A 19,221-nucleotide genomic window follows, 5' to 3' on the forward strand; every position below is an offset into this window, starting at 1 on the left:
AGATGAAATCCAGAGAGCAAAAACAGGACAAAAATGCAGACATGATAAAATCTTTTAGACTGTCTACACATTCCACATAAATGGTACCTCCAAGAAACCACAGTTCATGGGAGAAACATAGAAGAACAAATCCAGCAAGATGCATAAAGTCTTTAACACCACCATTTCTTGCAATAATTTGCACCAGTCCATAAAAAAAATCAAAAGAGCAACAGCATCTCACAAATTAACATAAAACACTTGAACAAAGTTTGTTGCTGGATGACTTCCTGGTTTTCCTTAACCATAGTTCAGACGGAACATGTCGTTCTGGACATAGAAGTTCCCTCCACCTTGAAGCAACTGGAACATCTGCAGGAACATTGGAAATCGCAAGCTTAGTAGACATGAGGAGTCATACTGGGCATTAATTGAAGATGCATCAAGCAACGAAATCATCAGCAGCATGAGGTTATGTTTCACCAAAGTAAGGGCAAGTATAGCCATAATGCTTCCAGAGATAGCATGTATGAGCATTATGGCACTACTAATTCTGAACTAGTAGTGCGAGGCCATAGAAAAGATGCATTTGACTGTTATTATTCATTTCAACTAAGATTTACCAATCAACTTCTAATATTATGGAAATGGCTTACTAACTATGTATCGGAAGCACTTATATCATACAAATATTGCAGTCAAGGTATCTGTTAAGTTGAATCAAGCAAAACTTGGGATAGAAAACCACTGGCACATTTTCAGTGCACACACCATTACAATGCAAGACTCCCAAAGTTGCCATCAATTTTTTTCCTACGCAAACTAAAAACTGCAACTTTACTTACTGTTGCCTCCGACCAATTGCGTAAAATACTGAAATAACAAAATTATGGAAACTCGGAATCTACACCTAACAAAGGAGGAACAAGAACAGGATCTTGTAAATCAGTTAATAAATTTCACAAAAGGCACCATCATGCCCACAATAATATTAACAATTGTTATAGAAATCTACCCTTAGTATATGTGTTACATAAATCATTCAGCCATTGTTATATATGTACCTCTGGCCTCTGCATCCAATATTGCAATATGCATAGTTGCACAAAGCAAAACCACATCTATATTTGATCCTCTAGCTTAATAATCATGCAAGAGGACATACATGATCAATGGGAAAACCACGAAATCATCATATTAGACATGAACAAGTTGCAAGACAGAAGGGAATTCTGCAATAAATACTAAAGAGGATAAACAATCTTGAAGTCCAAGAAGTTGCTGACGTAGGAACCAACGCTAACATATTGCAGAACAATCTATAATTAGTTGCAATAAAGAAGGAAGAGGTTAAACAGTCCATTAAGTTGCTGGGTTAGGAAACAAACGCTAGAATATTGAAGAACAATCTATAATATATACTAGTAACATGAGGTCAATCATTGTTGAGAAACAGCGCTAGAGCGGAAGCGGCAAAAGGATGGATTTATAGGGAGTGCACCGGTAACTAAGGAGATCCAAACACTCCTACCCACATGTACAAAAATATCTTTACGGATCGTAATCAATCAATCTACGCCTGTCGTGGCCAAACCCACTCATCAGAACAGTAATCACACACGAATCGAACTTGTCTAAGTCAACCTACGAATCACCAGAGCAACCCGCAGATCGGATCAGATCAGAGCAGATCTGCGCGTAGCAGCATCAAACAAGGCGGGCCTCGAGCGAGGAGGGGGGGACGAACGAACACAAACCTGCGAGAACTTGAGGGGGTGGTCCTCGGGGCCGGTGCGGAGGGATCCGGAGACGAAGACGAGCATGCCGCCGGACGGGCCCGACGGCTGGCAGTCGACGGTGTTGATGTCGTGATGGCACTGCGCGAAGGGGAGGGAGCTGAGCTTGCCGGCGATGGCGGCGGGGCCGAGGAACTGCTGCCCCTCGAAGGTGAGCATGGAGCCGTCCTGGTAGAGAGACACCAGCGCCGGGCGGTTGGTGTCGAACGTCCGGTAGTAGTGCTCCACGAACGCCTTCGCCACCGCGTCCGCGTCCATGGCCGCTCTCTCTCGCTCTCGCTCTCGCCTAGGGTTTGGAGCTTCGGGTTCGTCGTCGGAGGAGGAGGAGACGACGGCGTCTCGCGGAGGGGGATTTCAATCGATCGATCGCTCGCTCGCTCGAGGGGTTCGCGTGGGACGGACGCTACGCTGCCCGGGCCCATTCGGCGGAAGCATCTAGAATTCCTGGCCCAAAGGCCCAAACAGATAAAGCCCAGTTCGAATCGAGGCCCATGAGGGGGAAGCCTCGTCATCAAGAGATAAGTATCATTAGTGGGCCCACCGAATGACGGGGAAACGAAACGACAGGGCGGCGCCGGAATTTTTTAGAGATAACATTATTTTAATAAAAAATCGCAAGATTAGAGTTCATCCGTAGACAATCATAATTTTAAAACCATGTCGAACCGTGGATGTTCGATTTGGGCCATGTCGAACTGCTGCTGTTCGATAAGGGACTGTATCAAACACCCACTGTTCGACAGGGCCCACCACCTGGCGTTGAGGGGACCTGTCGAACTGCCAAAAGTTGACAGTCCCTATCGAACTGCCAAAAGTTGACAGTCCCTATCGAACTGTCAAAGGTTGACAGCCCCCTACCGTCTTAGTCGAGCGATGTGGTGGAGCACCACTGGATATCTGGAGGGCCTGTCGAACTGCCCCTGTTTGATAGAGGGTCTATCGAACTATGGCAGTTCGACGGACCCCTAAAATCGGTTTGCGTGCATGCGTTCTCTTGGGAGTGTACGTGTGTTGCGTTGTGAGCGTATGCGTTGTAATGTGTTTAAAAAAATTGCGATTTTTTATGCATGGCCTTTAATCTTACGATTTTTCATTAAAATAACGTTATTTCTTTAAAAAAATTCGCGGCACCGCTTAAAAACGCTCGGAGACGGACGTTTCCTCGGGTCCCATGGACGCCACGTGTCGTTCGTCGGACTGTATGATCCCGCATCGGACGGTGGGCACGCGACCGCGCCGCCGCCAGGCTGGCTTGGGGTGGTCTCTTTCACGGTTTCACCTCCCCGGCGCGGAGGCGGCGACGCCGTCCTGCATCGGTCGCGGGGTGGGCGAGCTGCGCTGCCGCCGAGCTCGTCTCGTCCATAGAAAACGCCATCGATTTTTCGCCGGATTTTCTCCTCCTCCTCCTCCTCCTCCTCTGCCTCCGTGCTTCAAGCAGACCCTGCTCTGCTTGGCCGCACAACAACAGTGACGCTGACGCGGCACGTCCGTAGCGTGGTTACCATCCGCAATCATTGTTGGGATCGCTGCTGCTGTCGTGCCGCGTCGGCGAACCAATCCGCGCGGTGCTGCGCTTCTTCTGCGGCGTCTACAGGTTCGTTTTCTTCTCCTCGCTCTGCCCCCAATTCGGCGTCGCGGGTTGAGATACTGAGTTTTGGTGCTGCGGCAATGGCGGAGGTGGGGGGAAGGGTGCGGGGGTTCCTGCGGAACCGGTGGCTGGTGTTCGTGGCGGCGATGTGGATGCAGGCGTTCGCCGGGGTGGGCTACCTGTTCGGGAGCATCTCGCCGGTGATCAAGAGCTCGCTGGGGTACAACCAGAGACAGTTGGCGAGCCTCGGAGTCGCCAAGGACCTCGGCGACAGCGTCGGCTTCCTCGCCGGTACGCTCTGCGCCGTGCTCCCACTCTGGGCAGCGGTCCTCGTCGGCGCCGCGCAGAACCTCGTCGGCTACGGCTGGGTCTGGCTCGCCGTCGCCCACCGCGCCCCCGTGCCCCCGCTCTGGGCGGTCAGTCAGATCCCTTCCCTCCCCTTTCCGTTTCACATGCTATGTGCTACAGTCTGTGTCATGTTTTCCCAATGCTTATCAGTTAATCGCTAACTTCTCTAACATTTTTTCTCTGCCTGCGACTTTTTTTTTTTTGGGGGGGGGGGGGGGGGGGGGGGGAGGGGGGTTGATTGAAGCGTGCACGTTGGTTAGTCTGGAAATCATATAAGGAAAAATTTACAGACTCGTTTAACAATGTGGGCAGTAGACTAGTGGTTCATGAATTTTTTGTTTACTTCTACTGGGTTTTGTACGGTTGAAGTTTCTAGAATTGGTATTGTGCAGTACACTAGTTTCGTTTAAATAGGGGATTAATGTCCTGTTCAATTCCCCACCAAAAAAAGGAGTTCTGTTCAATTGGAAACAAATGCTGGGTTAATGTTGAAGACTAGTTTGATTTACTGTTAAAATACAGTGCGTCTGTCAGTGAGGATGGAAAGTTGCAGTCGTGCATTTTGACTATATGATGATATAGAGAAAATAACAAACACCTTGTTTGGAGTTGGACTCCAGTACGGTCTTCAATCATGTAAATGAAACTTTGTTAGCCTTAGACGTTCAAAGTTCAAACACTCTAAAAGTGGAAATCTGGTCTTCTAAATATTAAATTTATATTCGGAAATCACTATCAGAATTTCATTGGCTCAAACATTTTTTTCTCCTAATGTACAACATGTGCAAAGAATACTTCAACATATGACATGTTGAGCGCTCGAAGAAGCCTTCTTGCCTGTAGAAAGAGTTAGTGGTCGCTTTCTTGCTTCCCATGTGCCATTAGTTATAGTACCTTCATTGTCTTATCTCATAAATTTTTATTGAGCAATATTCAGCCTAGAACTTTTTCATCAGTCATTAGTATGGCAGCTACACCTGTAACAGTATCACCTAAACCTGTTATGAATAAAGTGAATTCGCATCCTATGATAGTAATTGTTAAGAATGCATTTTATGTCCTAAATGTTAAATCTCCATACACGGGGCAATATTCTGTTACATGTTGCTAATAGCTACTGAATTCAAAAAAGGTTGAAGTTACTAAGATTGGGATCAGGAAATAGTAGCTTTCCATGCCAAATGTAAGTGGACTTAGTATTAGATATATGTCCGTATGGTTAGAAGAATGTACTAGGGCCGTGTTTGGCGTTTAGATAGTTAGCCGGCGCGAAAAACATAGTGATAGATTAGTATATGATTAATTAATTTTAAGGTATAAAAATTTTAAAAATAGATTATTATGATTTTTTAAAACAAATTTTCTATAAAAAAATTTCACAAAAAATACACCGTTTAGCGGTTTAGGAAACATGCGCACGGAAAAAGAGGTAATTTGGCTTCCTAAGGGGCTGTTTGGATCCAAGGACTTTTTTATAGTCCCTTATCACATCGAATGTTTGGACGTTAATTAGGAGTATTAAATATAGACTGATAACAAAACTAATTGCATAAATAAAGGCTATTTCATTAGACAAATTTTTTAAGCCTAATTAATCCATAATTAGCAAATGTTTACTGTAGCATTACATTCGCTAATTATGGACTAATTAGGCTTAATAGATTCGTTCGCGAAATAGTCCAGAGTATGGGGTGAGTTTTATTAATAGTCTATATTTAATACTTCTAGTTAGTGCCTAAACATTTGACGTGACAGTGACTATAAAAAGTTGAGGGTAACCAAACATGCACTAAGCCTGGGGACGAACACGTCCTAGGTAGTATTTTGTAATGTTTTCAAAAAGACAATATTTCCTGTTGAATACTTGAAGACTAAACATGGTCTTTGGTTATCTTCGGAGCTGAAATTCTATCGATCTGAAATACTGATAAGTTCGGTATACACTTGTACTACATGTTACCCAAAAAAAGATATACTAAAACCTGAAATTATATTCACACTTCACAAACCATTCTCTATGTTCATTGTTTTAAAAAGTAGATTTATCGGGGGGAATTTTGGGTCTTCCACTGCATGCATAGGATTTGTTGCTCAAAGCATCACTAAATGTTGGTAAAAAACTTGAAAATTCTTGATTTTTCTCTTAATACATTTTTTAGTCGTATGATGTATTCTAATATTTATTGATATATACCTATGAAGCTTTTGGAATGTTAGTGGCCACATTCGTTTTTTTTGGTGAAAGAAATAGTGTCCACCTCGCTACTTCCCACTCGGTTTGTCTTAAGTCCATGCATTCAGCTTCTAATTCCAATATATCAGGTGCCAAGATGTTGACCCAAATATGCATTTCAAGCTACATTTCACTGTGTATCATTGTTGATCCTTGCAACCTGGTTGGTAACCCAGTGCAGGAATATGGTTTGCACAATTCTTCCATAATACACCTCATTGGCTCAGAGCTGGTTCAGGAAAACGGGAAACAGACTATTAAGTAGCCAGTTTACACTACATTTGGGTGATCTTGAGCGTTTTTAGATTAATTTTGGATTTTGCACTGAACTCAATTGAACAAGTTGGATAGTTTCATCATAAACAAAAAAAAAAGAAATTCAGATTGAGATCAGCAGGCCACCAACTTATAACAAAACTCATGTTCTATCTAAGTTAGGATTCGACTGTGCATCTGAACAATAAACCTAGTGAATCTTTGTTCCATGTCCCCATTTCAGTTAATGGCATTGGTAATCTCACATGATTTCCATATATGATTAAACATATTTTTATTTACCTTTCACATTCCTTCAATTGTATCCTTGTTAATTATTGTGCTGAAAGCTTCTCATCTCTCGGCAGATGTGCATTCTTATCTTTATTGGTACTAATGGTGAGACATACTTCAATACGGCTGCACTCGTCTCATGTGTTCAGAACTTTCCCAAGAGCCGTGGACCGATTGTTGGTATTCTCAAGGGATTTGCTGGTTTGAGTGGTGCAATCCTAACACAAATGTATGCAATGATACATTCACCTGATCATGCAGCATTGATCTTCATGGTTGCTGTTGGTCCAACAATGGTTGTTATCGCTTTAATGTTCATTGTCAGACCAGTTGGAGGACACAGGCAAGTAAGGCCTTCTGATGGTACAAGTTTCATGTTTGTATACAGTGTCTGCGTGCTTTTGGCTGCTTATCTGATGGGTGTGATGATAGTGGGGGACATTGTCGACTTGAGCCACACAGTGATGGTCTTGTTGACCATCATTCTAATCTTCCTCTTGCTGGTTCCAATAGTCATCCCTGTGATACTCAGTTTCTTCTCAGATAACGATGAGAGTGTCTATGCATCACTGGTGCAATCACCTCGCAAAGAAGAAGCAAGCGCGTCAACACCATCTGAAGAGCAAACTGAGGTTATATTCAGTGAGGTGGAAGACGAAAAGCCAAAGGAAGTAGATCTACTTCCAGCCTCAGAGAGGCAAAAGAGGATAGCTGAATTGCAGACAAAGCTATTCCAGGCAGCTGCAGTTGGCGCTGTCAGGGTCAAAAGGAGGAAAGGTCCACGAAGAGGAGAGGATTTCACATTGATGCAGGCATTGATCAAGGCAGATTTTTGGCTACTGTTTTTCTCCCTTCTGTTGGGATCAGGATCAGGTCTTACTGTAATAGATAATCTTGGGCAAATGAGCCAGTCACTGGGCTACGAGGATAGTCACATATTTGTCTCCATGATTAGCATCTGGAATTTCCTTGGACGCATTGGTGGGGGCTACTTTTCAGAGATTATTGTCAAGTAAGAAATCTGCAAAAGCTGTTTGCTGACATTAAATATATCTCTGTTATCCATCTGATGAGTAGTAATGTTTGGTTCATGTAGTACACAGTTATGAATTGCACAATAGTAATTCTTTCAGCAGCACAAACATAGCGTAGTTGATGGTATTTCTTGCTGATCAATGTTTTCCATAAACCATAACTAATCATTTATTCCATTTGTTTTTGTTGAAATGCATTTTTCCCTGACCAAGTAAACAAACATTGTGCCTCCCGGTGCATATGCTTGTAGAGAGGACAAAAACTAAGTGCAAGAAACTAAAATAACAACTAAATACAAGAAACTTTGTAGTTTATCTCTCTGTGTTAATTCTGGTTCTTGTTCCCTTTTTTTTCTGATCCTTTACATGGATGGTTTCCTTATCACCATTATCAGGGACTATGCATATCCAAGGGCCATTGCGTTAGCGACAGCTCAAGTGTTCATGGCAATCGGGCACTTCTTCTTTGCAATGGCTTGGCCAGGCGCAATGTACACTGGCACGCTACTTGTTGGTCTTGGCTATGGTGCCCACTGGGCAATTGTGCCAGCTGCTGCCTCCGAACTGTTTGGCCTGAAAAACTTCGGAGCATTGTACAATTTCCTTACCGTCGCGAATCCAGCAGGCTCCCTTGTATTCTCAGGCATTATAGCCAGTGGCATATATGACTCCGAAGCTGAGGAGCAGGCTCGCCAGCACCAGAACTCCACATTGCTGGCAATGCCTGGGATACTGCTTGGCTTGGTTTCTGATGCTGCCGAGCCATTGAAGTGCGAGGGAGCCGTCTGCTTCTTCCTCTCGTCTCTGATCATGTCAGGGTTCTGTATCGTCGCTGCTGTCTTGAGCTTGATCCTGGTCCACCGGACGAAGATTGTGTACACCAATCTATATGGAAACCCCCGGACATGAATGCCAGTCATCAGTCAACCAGAAGGAACAAAAGATCCATTGTTATCAATGGATATGCCTCGGATTTTTTCCCAGTGCTGCTGATTCTTTTGAGAGCAGAAGGGTGAAAAGTTTTGGGTCTTCCTTCTGTTTCCGAGAGCTATGTTACAGTATGATAAATTATCAGCGGCTACTGAAAGAATGCTACTTGTTCAGTATCTTGAAGCATCGACATGTACGGTGAAAATGTGTTTTTTTGTCTGAACTTCTGCCGTGTTCAGCTATAAAAGTGCATATATATACCATGTATAAATACCGATTCTTTGTTTAAAGAGGAAAACGTTGTTCTTTCTGATCTGTTGAATAATACAGTAAAGTGTTTAGCAAAATGTCACGGATAATGCGAAATGGCATATAATCCAGTGGTTACAAATGTCTTGCAGCACCTGAAGTCCTAGGAGCGAATTTTCTCATGCGTTGTGAGCGTTGTACTGTGTTTTTATTCTTCAGAAAAAATGTCACGGACAATGACATTTTTGACAAAGGGAACACACTACATTATACTTACACCAGTACCCCTGGTCAGTTACATATTATCTGGATATATATATATATATTATTCATTAATATTCATATGAATTTAAAGAGAATCAAACCTATGACTAGTGAGAAAAGTTTGATGACCTGATCTATATGAACTAACAATTTATATGCCAATAGATCTGTCCTAAAATAAATGAGAACTTTGAGACTATAAATAAAAATACACAAATAAAATATGTTAATGCATCATCATGCCACATCTTTTAATGAAACAATAGTAACTAGATAGGAACACAAAATCCACAAATTTATCTAACATTAATCAAACTTGCTACTTTCTTACTCAGGTTTCAAATAATTGACACCAGATACGATTTATCTAGAAGCTTTAACCATTCGTCTTTCTTAAAAATATTGTATATATCAAAAAACATGTTACATTTGTAGTGTATGGCATATGAATATACATCAGTACAACTTCCGGTAATTATCAACTGATCGTTAATTGTTATTAATGGTCAAAATTAAAATAGTGACAAGTAAATAAAGATGGGAGGTATTTTACGACAGAGTAAGGGTGTGTTTGGTTGGTGAGATATGCCTGAATAGGAGATGGCCGTCCAGGTTTTTGATACGTTTGGTTCGTGGGCGAAACTGGATATGGTGGCCTAGAAAGAGAATATTCTGGATGGGTGTATCTGGCCAAATTGGCCGAATTAGCTCATCCACCTTCGTGAACCATGATCATTAGTGATTGTTTAGTGATAATTAGCTTATTTTGACATTAATTAGTAATTACCAAGTTTAAATTAGTGTTAATTAATGATGATAGATATATTTAATTGATAATTTATATTAATTACGATAAAATCTATGATGATTAATTTATATTATTATTTATTAGTAATTCAATATGTCAATCCTATTCATCCTCATCCATCCAACTAAACAAAAATTTGGATTATCCCATCCATCTAACCAAACATAAAACTGGATCACCATATCCCTAAAAATATGATAATCTCTCGTTCCATCTTGACCCCAACCAAACGCACCTAAAGCAGCAACTTTACGCCTTTGCTGAAAACACAAAAAAGGAAATTGCATCGCTTGAATCTGAACGCGCCGCATCTGCAGAAGCATCCAGAAGATTTTTCGTTCCTTCCCTTTCTCCTTTCGTCAGAGAATACGGGGAATTGTTTCAAATCCTCCGAAATTCCGCATTGGCAATCGTAAACTGGTTGGAAACTTGGCAGAAATAAAAATCGCAACGGGACGCTGCCGCCTCGAATCGAATCCCCAATCCAACTTCGTTTCGTTTCTTCCGCCGCAAGCCTCGCCGCCCCACCGGCCTCTCCGCCGCCGCCGCGCGATGGAGTCGAGGTGCCGGTTGTGCGGCGAGGGGGAGGTGGTGGCGGACCCGGACTCCGGCGTGCTCGTCTGCGACTCCTGCGGCTGCATCCACGACTCCGGCGCGGCGGAGTTCGTCCACCAGGCCACCTGCGGAGACGACGGCGCGTACGACCTCCGCGCCTCCTCCTACGTCTACCACCAGGGGCAGGGGCAGTCGCAGTACCGGGAGCAGAAGCTCTCCGCCGCCGCCGTCACCATCACCTCCATCGCCACCAGCCTCGGCCTGTCGCCTACCCAAGCGGAGGAGGCACTCGCCATGGCCAAGTCCGCCACGGACGGCGGCCTCGCCACCCAGGGCTCCGCCTTCCTCCCGGCACTCGCCTCCGCCTGCGCCTTCCTCGTCGCGAGGTCCCACCGCCTCCCGCTCTCCCTCGCCGAGGCCGCCGAGACCGCCTACTGCCCAGCGGCCTCGCTGGCTAACCTCGTCTCCCGCATCGCCTCCCACCTATCCCTCCCTCCGCTCCCGTCCTTCGACTACGCTGCCGCGCTGGAGCGCGCCGTTCGCTCCTCGTCCTCGCTCTACTCCGCCGCCGCCAGTGAGATGACGGAGGTGATTCTCTCCCAAGCCCGGTTCCTCCTCCGTTGCGCCTCCAAGTGGTCGCTCACCACTGGGCGGTACCCTCTCCCCCTCATCGCCGCCCTGGTGACCTTCGCCGCCGAGGTGAACGGGGTCACCTCCGTCACCGTGGAAGACATTGCGCGGGACATCTCGGCGAGGCTGCACACCAGCCTCCGCCGGTACAAGGAGCTCGTCGATGCGCTGGTGCGCGTCGCGCAGGAGCTGCTTCCGTGGGGCGGTGATGTCAATGCGAAGAACCTGCTCCTGAACGCACCTGTGCTGCTTCGGCTCATGGAGATGAGGTCACAGTCCGACCCATCAGAGCAGTTTATCGAGAGCTTTGCTCCCAACATTGCGGGGATTGTGCAGGCCCACTCATCCGTTGATGACGACGAGTTTAAGTACCTTCAGGTTGCTCCCCAATTGGCTGATGATGATTTGGATTCCAATAATTCCGGGCAGGAGGGGAAGGAAACAGATGGTTTGAAGATCTCGGAGGAGTGCCTGTCAGACGCTTACCAAAATGTCTTAAAGAGGCTTGCTCAGCTACAAAGACTTGGGCAGGTTGGTAAAGGTGTTGATAGGAAGAAGCACTGGAGAGGAGGACTAGAGCTGGAGCCATGGATGGATTTGGTAGATGATGGTTGGACCAAGGACATGGTGTTGGAGGATGTAGTGAATATTGACATTGGCTGTGATGTGCCTCCGCCATCATTTACTGCTGGAATTAAGTTGCAAGAGAAAAGGAGAGCGCGGATTGAAGCTGCTAAGTGCCGAATTGATGCAATCAGAAAGGCTCCTGTTAGGAGTGAAAATAATTCTCAGGCTGCTCTGAGAAAGGAAGATGCCTGCCCACCACAAAAACTGGCCAGGAAGAAGCGAGGAAGAAAGAGGATAGCTGGAAGTGATCATGCCGTGAATGGGGAGCTTCCAATAGAGATGCTGGATGATCCAGGTAGTGGGAAGAAGAGACGGAGAGGAGCTCCCTCTGATGGTATTGATTGGGAAGATTGTATCATTGAGCTCCTGCTATTACATGGCGCAAATGAGGAAGAGATCGAACAAGGTCAGTACAGAAGATTGTTGGACCTGCATGTCTTCTGTGCAATAAATGGACGCAGATGAAACCATGTTGATGTAGGTCAAAAGATCTTTGATATAGTTATGACAGATTCACATCCATTCTTTCTGAAATCACTATTATAAACCACAGCAATTTGTTGATAGAGAAATTTTGTGCTGAGTACCACTTTTGTGAAGTTCAATGTAGTAGAGATGGAAAATACATTTCGGCGCCTCAGGGGTTTTATTTTTCCCTTAGGAATGATAGGGTCTCTAGCAATTTTAATTTCTTAGATGACTTGGTTACGTGCCAGTTAATGTACATTGCTGTAATGCTTACGAATGAATTGTAGGTATATACTGTTATTAGTTTCTCATAGCTGAAGTTGGAAAATGAAAAATGCGCCTTGATATATTGTGCTTTCCTGATGAAGTGTGTGTTCTGACGACTAACAATCTGGAACTAGTTCAGCATATATCCTTCTTTTTGGAGACAATGGATATTCTTTGACATTGATTTCACATATATGTGACTCTAATTGCTATTGTAGCATATCTATCATATGGTGAGAAGAGCATTTAGTTTGTAATCATCTGTAATGAGCTGAAGTGCTATTACATGTTTATTCATAGTCTTCATTGTAAAGCAGTTCTTATATCTTGCTAAAGACCTGAAGGACGGACTGCTGGTTTATCAGGTCGTGTGCATTTTTTCCATATGTACTCAATTGAAATATTGTCTTCATTTGCTATTTTTGATCATGCGTTTTATCTAAAGTTTCTAGAGTGGATCTCACATGTTAAACCTATACGAGCTCACATGGTAAACCTATATATACAAATGTAGCAATGATGAGTACCATATATGCTAAAAGAGTAAAAGACAACTTTCTTTGTTTCGGCAGATAACCTAACCGCAATTCTCCTATATTCATCTCTGAATGTGTTTCAGTCTGTATCCTTAGTATGGGATTAGAATTAATATAGTGGTTTCAGTTGCTGCACTGCACTGTTGAACAATTGCTACCAGGAGATCTGTATAACCAATATGTCCATGGCTGCGTTTGTTTATCTAGATTATTCTCAAATTATTTCTTGGTTTTTATGAACATGCTTTTCGAACTACTAAACAAAATATATGGGATGTCTAAAGGAGGAAGTGGCCATTAATCTCTATGTTTGAAGAGGCCACACGACTTTCTTCAGATAAGATTAGAACTGTAAGCAATTGGTGTTGCCATTGTTTCGGCAGGCTCTCCAGACATTTTTCTCATTTGCTCCTTCAGTTTTAAGCTGCAGCTGCTAATTTCAGTGAACCTCTTCAAGTTATCCTAGGCATGGTTGCATGGAGCCTCTTCAGGAGATGCTGGTTTTGAGCGACCTCTGCTGTTACATCTGACTGGCTGAGGGGTTTTTCACTCTCTAGATAGTCATGTGCTTCGAGGTATCAACAGCCAGGACTTTGTAATCTCATATAAATTTAGTGATCCTGATTTCAATTTGTTCAGCTTCAGTTCTGAAGTGAGTGTTTGTTTGTTCAATTGCTATTCAAATTCAGAAGTTGCCTGTGGTATTGAACATTCTAGGTATTTTTCTGGTCAGTGATGAGTAGATTTTTCTGAAGGCTAGCATTTTCAAATTTCCAATAAACCTAGGTATATTATTGTTTACCTTCTGTTTCTTCTTTCTTGCCTTGGGTATACTGAAGTTTTTAGAACCGCCAATGATCCCTGTTCATTCAATTCGGCTTCCTTATAATACAACATGGTTACCTTGCATTTGTACATATAATCATCAAGAGGCACTCTCTTGAAATATTGCCTTCATTTGCTATCATGGATCATGCTTTCTAGCTAACATTTCTAGAGTGTGTAGCTCACATGGTAAACCTAATAAATGCAGGAAGCTATTTTCCTATAATCAGATAATTACCCAGAGATAGCTTTCTTCATCTTAGTAGATAGCCACTTTGTTGATCATCTTAGATAGTCATGGATTCATTTTCTGCTGTATTTCTGTTTGTAACTTCTTCAGTATGGGATTTTAGAATCTGTATAGTGGTTTGAGTTGCTGCACTGCACTGTTGCACAATTGCTTCCAGGAGATGAGAATAAACCATATGGCCATATACTTGTCGGGAATAAGAATAGCATCTATACCTTGTCACTTGGTAGACTGAATTCACCAAATATGAGATGTTCAAAGGAGAAAGAAGGTAATAGACCCCATCGAAGAACAATTGTACGTTCACCTTAAAAGGAATGCAAGTCCCTGATAGTCTCTATGCTTGAAGGAATTACAGCTTCCTTGAGGGAATTTTAGATTTGTGAGCAATTAGTGTTGCAACTGTTTCCATATGCTCTTCAGAAATTTGCTCAGTGCATCTGCTGCTTCCAGTGAATTCCTCAGGTTATCCTAGGAATGGAACCTATTCAGGTTATTATGCTGGTTTTGAGCTCGAGACTCTGACTGCTACATTTGACTTTCTGAGTAGTCCTATGCTCGAAGGAATCGGCAATCAGGAATCTTGGTTAATCATACTAAATTTAATAAATTCATATAAGGTAGTAATCCTGATTTCAATGCAGTTATGAAGTGAGCGTTTCTTGTGATTGTTCAGTTGCTGTAGTACTTGGGCTTATCTTCCATGGTGATGACGGAGCAAACTGGATATTCGAAATTCAATGCTTTTATCGGCAGTTTCTTGTGTTTACCACTGGTCACATTGGCATTATCGCCAGTTTCAGGTCAGTCGTGAGCATTTTTTTCTAAAGGCCAGCAGTTTCAAAATTTTCTATGAATACTTAGGTATATGTTTCCTTGCCTTGGGTGCTCTGAACTTTTCAAATCCGCCCAATCAAACTTTTAATTTCTTGGCCTCTGTTCATTTCATTCGCCCTCCTTGTAGTGCAACATGATCTCCTCAAGCCTAGATGGCAACCTTGCATTTGTACATAGTGAATCATAAGTCAAAATAATCAATTTCCCTTTTATTATCCCTATCCATCTGGTTAATCGTTTCAATTGAGAGTATCCTCAATGTATCCACGGTACGTATTACACTCTTCAGTCTGTACAAAAATGCATTGAAAACCAACATGCAACACAAGAAGAAAGAAAGGAAGAAGACGCTCAAACTTTTTGGAAAACTTTATGCAAAAGAATCAAAACTCATCAGAGCCACATAATCTGAGTTACATTTCGCTGCTGCTGCTGCAGCTGCTGCTGCTTCCATCTAGTGGTTGAATGCAGTGCAGACTCTCCTGACCTCTCCATCCTTGCCGGCCTTGACCCCTAGCCTCCCCAGCTTGACCATGGAGCTCACGAAGGCCTCGAAGAAGGCGGCCTGGTCGGCGGCGAAGTCCTTGACGGTGTCCCTCGTGGAGGCGTCGGCGTAGAGCACCTGGTCGGAGGTGAAGAGGCCGAGGCCATTGACGAGGTTGGTGTAGTAGACGTTGTCGAAGACGATGGGGCTGACGGGGTCCATGTTGACGGCGATGGTCTTGCCGACGTCGCGCGGGCACGCCTCCATGAGCTGCGCCGCGTAGTCCTTGTTCATGGACGGGTCCGTCGGCTCGCCGGCGCTGTGGTTGTACAGCCGGCCGGCGAAGCGGGTGCAGTGCGCGAAGCCGACGGTGTGCGCGCCGGAGAGCGCCACCAGGTCGCGCACGGACAGCCCGTGCCTGTCGAACACGGCGGCGAGCTTATTCACGTGCATGTCCGGCCCAGGCAGCTGGCCATCGACGTCGCTCGCCCTCGACACCAGCCCGTCCAGCCGCCCGAGCTCCACCGGCCACGACGGCCCCGACGCCTGGTTTGGTCGGCGACCAACCACCGTGACGGCCATTGTCAGTGCACAGTGCAAGGTGAATGAATGCTTATGGATTCTGGAAGTGACGACTTAAGGTGTGCAGTGTTGTGCTTACGAGGGAGACGACGTCTCTGGCGGCGAGGGCGAGGATGTCGGCGCAGGAGACGACGCCGGGGCACGCGCTCTCGACGGCGGCCTTGACGCGGTTCACGGTGTCGAAGCCGTCGCCGGCGAGGGACATGTTGTCCGGCGCGTCCTTCTCGGCGTCGTCATGTGGGGACGAAATCAAGGCCGACGCGTCACAGCCCTGTGGTTTTCGGCAGAAAATTAATCTTTTTTACTCAACAGAATTTATTCAGTCGGGGAAAATCCTTCAAAAAAAGAGCTTTTTAAAACGATTTTATTCAGTCGGGGGTATTTTACAAGTTGGAAATTTAAATTGGGCTACTGGGTGGTGGGGCCAATACAGCTGGTGCTCTACGTGCATTCACGCGCTAGCTGCAACATATTCCTATGTGTGGTCAAAACCAAAAAGAAAAATGTTCTTCGAAACATCAAAAGGGAAAAGACGAGATGCCAGCTGCATGATTGCCAGGACGCCACTAAACATCATTAGGCGCGTGACAGAGCCTGACATCTCTTTGATCTTTATTCTTATCTGCACTGAAACTAGTAGGAGTAACAATTTTTTAGAGAGCATTCAACTAATTAATACTCCAACAAAAATGCTGATTTGTACCTCTACCTTGTAAACAAAGAAGCCCTGGGACTAGTTGATGTTCTAAAACTTGAAGATATTCGTATGATAACCGAGCAAAAAGCTGAGACCATAGACTTGTGCAATTCAATAATCTAAATGATAAAATTAACTACTATAAAATTAAAAGTCTATTAAAAATTTACCGGTGCATAAGCTAGGAAAAAGGCTGAGAATAATGCTTAATACTAATATGCCTCTTTTCTCCTTGTTATCTTTCCAGATGAATTAATTGATTGCTGGTTCTGAAGATCCTGGAGCGCCGAAGAGCAAAGGGGGAGAGGACAATGAGATGGATGGATGGATCCGACACGGCCGCAATTTGATAATGCGCATCACTGATGAAAAGTCGCGTCGTCACATGCATCGCTGCCGCAACCGACGACCCACGCGACGCGAGGCAATCGAGTTGTTCTCTTCCCTCTTTCTATTAGCCCAGCTCGACCGACCCAAACAACATCAAGCTGCTCTCTCTTTTTTTTTTCTCGTCTAATTGCAGGCATCTGAACACCTCAGAAAAGAAACTAATTTCAGAGAGAATTGGCCAATGGGGGAAGATGGAGGTGAGTACGGTGGTCTACGGCCCACAGGGCTCCAAAGCTGCCACTGGAAAGCAGCGGCAGCAGCAATTTGCAGGCTTTGCACCGTTGGAAATGGAGCTGAGTGTGGCTTCTGGATTAAGAGAGGACGGCAGGTAAAATGATTCCAAAGCTCCAGCAAGTTGAGCCAATGAAGAACCGGCCATGAGAACTGATTTGATAATAAGAAGCTACTGGGAAGTAGTTAGAACTGGTTCAGAAATCCAGCTAATTAACTCAAAATGTTGCTAACATTTTTCAGATGTGAAGGCGGCTCGAGCAAGAACCAGAGGAGGTCGACGAGGCAGGCAGATCACTGGAAGCTGATGCAAGCTAGCGAGTACCAGAATAGCATGGAAGCCATGGATGGCAGGCAGTCTCCGATGCAGGATGAGGTGCTCACCGTGACGACGCAGTCGTGGAAGAAGAGCCGGAGGACGGCCGGGATGGTGACGACCGTCTCGTTGATCTTCCTCGACACCTCGTACCGCACGATCGACTCCAGCCTCGGGCACGACGCCTTGTAGTAGTCCGGCGACAAGTCCGCCGCCACGCCGGCCGGCATTACGGCGACCATGGCTGCCACCGCCACCGCCGCCGCGACGACGGTGCAGATGCTTCTTCTCCGTCTCTCCATGGCCGAATGAGTAGCTCGAGGGAAGGGGGCAAGGGAGGGACAGCACAAGGGGATGGTGCAGAAGGCTATATGTAATACTGATGACAGTGGTGGTGTGAGAGTAATAAGCAATTAGTTTAGTGTGGATTAGTGGTTGCTAATGCAAAGGTGGTATTTGCCTATCCTGTGTGTAAAGGGGAGTAGGGCTGAGGGGGGAAGGCAGGGCAGAAAAGGTGATGCCTTCCAATGCACCCAAAAGGAAAAGGATACGTAAAGAATAACAAGTAGGAAATGAAAACGGTACGGAATTTTTCAACCTTGCTTGTCATCGTTTACGTTTTGTTTCAATTTAGGCCCGGTTTAGTTTCAAAAATTTTCATATTCACCCTTACATCGAATCTTTGACATATGTATAGAGCATTAAATATAGTTTAAAAAATAACTAATTGCACAGTTTGAAAAGAATTTACAATACGAACCTTTAGAGTCTAATTAATCATAACTGTTACAGAATTTCACATGTTCTAATAACAGATTAATTAGGCTTAAAAATTCATCTCGTGGTTTCCTAACACCCTATATAATTAGTTTTTTTAATTAGTCACTCAAATAGTCTTTCGATATTCGATCAAACATGCGATGTGACACCCAACCCAAAAAATTTCGTAAACTAAACAAGCACTTACTTCCTTGAGTTCCATAATTTTTGCCATTTCGGTCAAGGGCATGGTTGAACTTTTAAAAACTTTAACTATTAATAACTTAGAATATTTAATTTGAAAACACTAGAACAAGATGTGTAGGTAAGTCATAAAAAGTAATTTAATAAAATTAGAATTCTCAAACTGGGGGAGTATATTGTTAGGAAATGATAGGTGGTGTGTGTGACCTTTTTTGTCCAGAAATTATGAAGAAATTACATACTATCAACAGCACAACTGAATAAAAAAAAACTTAACCATACCTTGGTCAGAGCTAGAAGAAATAGAGAGGGATGCCACTTATTTATTTTTTAGTCCTTTAAACCAAGTTTAGACTATTGAGGATGCCTGAATTTAGATTGATGAGATGCATATACCGTGAAAATAGATAAATTTTAGCTAAAAAGTTTTTAAAACCGGATTCATACGAACCCCTCTCAGTACAAGTAGCTCTGCGCATGACCATACTGTTTTTATTGTCAATGATATAATATTCGTTATGACGTATTTAAGTTACTTATGATCAGCACTAATAATTGCATATATAATGTTAATTTATACCATAAACATGCTTGTGATTTGTTGGCCTTTGTAACATGTTTTTCAAGTCTATGTTTTGATGATTTGGCTCTGCTACTTTCATTTCTGAGGGGAAAAGATGACAGCGAAAATGGTTTAAACATTTTTCGACCGTTTTCATTGCTACATAACTATATTTGAAATTTGAAAGCCTCTTAATTAAATTTGAAATTCCTTGAAACACCGT

The 19,221-nt window shown here is 43.9% G+C and overlaps 4 protein-coding genes across 4 annotated transcripts; 2 read left to right on the plus strand and 2 right to left on the minus strand.

The window, feature by feature from the left end:
* Positions 1 to 34: 34 nt before the first annotated feature.
* LOC102711287 (nuclear transport factor 2) lies at positions 35 to 2,122 on the minus strand. Its single transcript, XM_015840454.2, has 2 exons — positions 1,737 to 2,122; positions 35 to 351 (listed from the first exon to the last, which is right to left on the minus strand). Exons 1-2 carry the CDS (start codon positions 2,031 to 2,033, stop codon positions 280 to 282), a joined length of 369 nt encoding a protein of 122 aa, XP_015695940.1. The 5' UTR covers positions 2,034 to 2,122; the 3' UTR covers positions 35 to 279.
* Positions 2,123 to 3,097: 975 nt separating this feature from the next.
* LOC102701471 (protein NUCLEAR FUSION DEFECTIVE 4) lies at positions 3,098 to 8,755 on the plus strand. Its single transcript, XM_006659561.3, has 3 exons — positions 3,098 to 3,779; positions 6,568 to 7,505; positions 7,923 to 8,755. Exons 1-3 carry the CDS (start codon positions 3,444 to 3,446, stop codon positions 8,434 to 8,436), a joined length of 1,788 nt encoding a protein of 595 aa, XP_006659624.1. The 5' UTR covers positions 3,098 to 3,443; the 3' UTR covers positions 8,437 to 8,755.
* A 1,455-nt stretch (positions 8,756 to 10,210) lies between these two features.
* On the plus strand, positions 10,211 to 12,447 carry LOC102711557 (plant-specific TFIIB-related protein PTF2). Its single transcript, XM_015840352.2, has one exon. The coding sequence runs from the start codon at positions 10,331 to 10,333 to the stop codon at positions 12,053 to 12,055; it is 1,725 nt and encodes a 574-aa protein (XP_015695838.1). The 5' UTR covers positions 10,211 to 10,330; the 3' UTR covers positions 12,056 to 12,447.
* A 2,511-nt stretch (positions 12,448 to 14,958) lies between these two features.
* LOC102701748 (peroxidase 16-like) lies at positions 14,959 to 17,889 on the minus strand. Its single transcript, XM_006659562.3, has 3 exons — positions 17,542 to 17,889; positions 15,919 to 16,110; positions 14,959 to 15,803 (listed from the first exon to the last, which is right to left on the minus strand). Exons 1-3 carry the CDS (start codon positions 17,773 to 17,775, stop codon positions 15,228 to 15,230), a joined length of 1,002 nt encoding a protein of 333 aa, XP_006659625.1. The 5' UTR covers positions 17,776 to 17,889; the 3' UTR covers positions 14,959 to 15,227.
* Positions 17,890 to 19,221: the final 1,332 nt, after the last annotated feature.

The sequence above is a fragment of the Oryza brachyantha genome, chromosome 8 (genome assembly GCF_000231095.2).
Source record: "Oryza brachyantha chromosome 8, ObraRS2, whole genome shotgun sequence".
In the NCBI taxonomy this organism is placed as follows: domain Eukaryota; kingdom Viridiplantae; phylum Streptophyta; class Magnoliopsida; order Poales; family Poaceae; genus Oryza; species Oryza brachyantha.

Excerpts from the sequence above, each read along its gene's own strand:
- LOC102711287 (XM_015840454.2), bottom strand. The coding sequence starts at position 2,033 with ATGGACGCGGACGCGGTGGCGAAGGCGTTCGTGGAGCACTACTACCGG. Across the intron at positions 352-1,736 it reads ACCCCCTCAAGTTCTCGCAG|ATGTTCCAGTTGCTTCAAGG; the intron begins GTTTGTGTTCGT and ends ATGTTCCTGCAG.
- LOC102701471 (XM_006659561.3), top strand. The coding sequence starts at position 3,444 with ATGGCGGAGGTGGGGGGAAGGGTGCGGGGGTTCCTGCGGAACCGGTGG. Across the intron at positions 3,780-6,567 it reads CCGTGCCCCCGCTCTGGGCG|ATGTGCATTCTTATCTTTAT; the intron begins GTCAGTCAGATC and ends ATCTCTCGGCAG. Across the intron at positions 7,506-7,922 it reads TTTTCAGAGATTATTGTCAA|GGACTATGCATATCCAAGGG; the intron begins GTAAGAAATCTG and ends CACCATTATCAG.
- LOC102711557 (XM_015840352.2), top strand. The coding sequence starts at position 10,331 with ATGGAGTCGAGGTGCCGGTTGTGCGGCGAGGGGGAGGTGGTGGCGGAC.
- LOC102701748 (XM_006659562.3), bottom strand. The coding sequence starts at position 17,775 with ATGGAGAGACGGAGAAGAAGCATCTGCACCGTCGTCGCGGCGGCGGTG. Across the intron at positions 16,111-17,541 it reads TCCACGACTGCGTCGTCACG|GGCTGTGACGCGTCGGCCTT; the intron begins GTGAGCACCTCA and ends CGAAAACCACAG. Across the intron at positions 15,804-15,918 it reads CCAGAGACGTCGTCTCCCTC|GCGTCGGGGCCGTCGTGGCC; the intron begins GTAAGCACAACA and ends CGACCAAACCAG.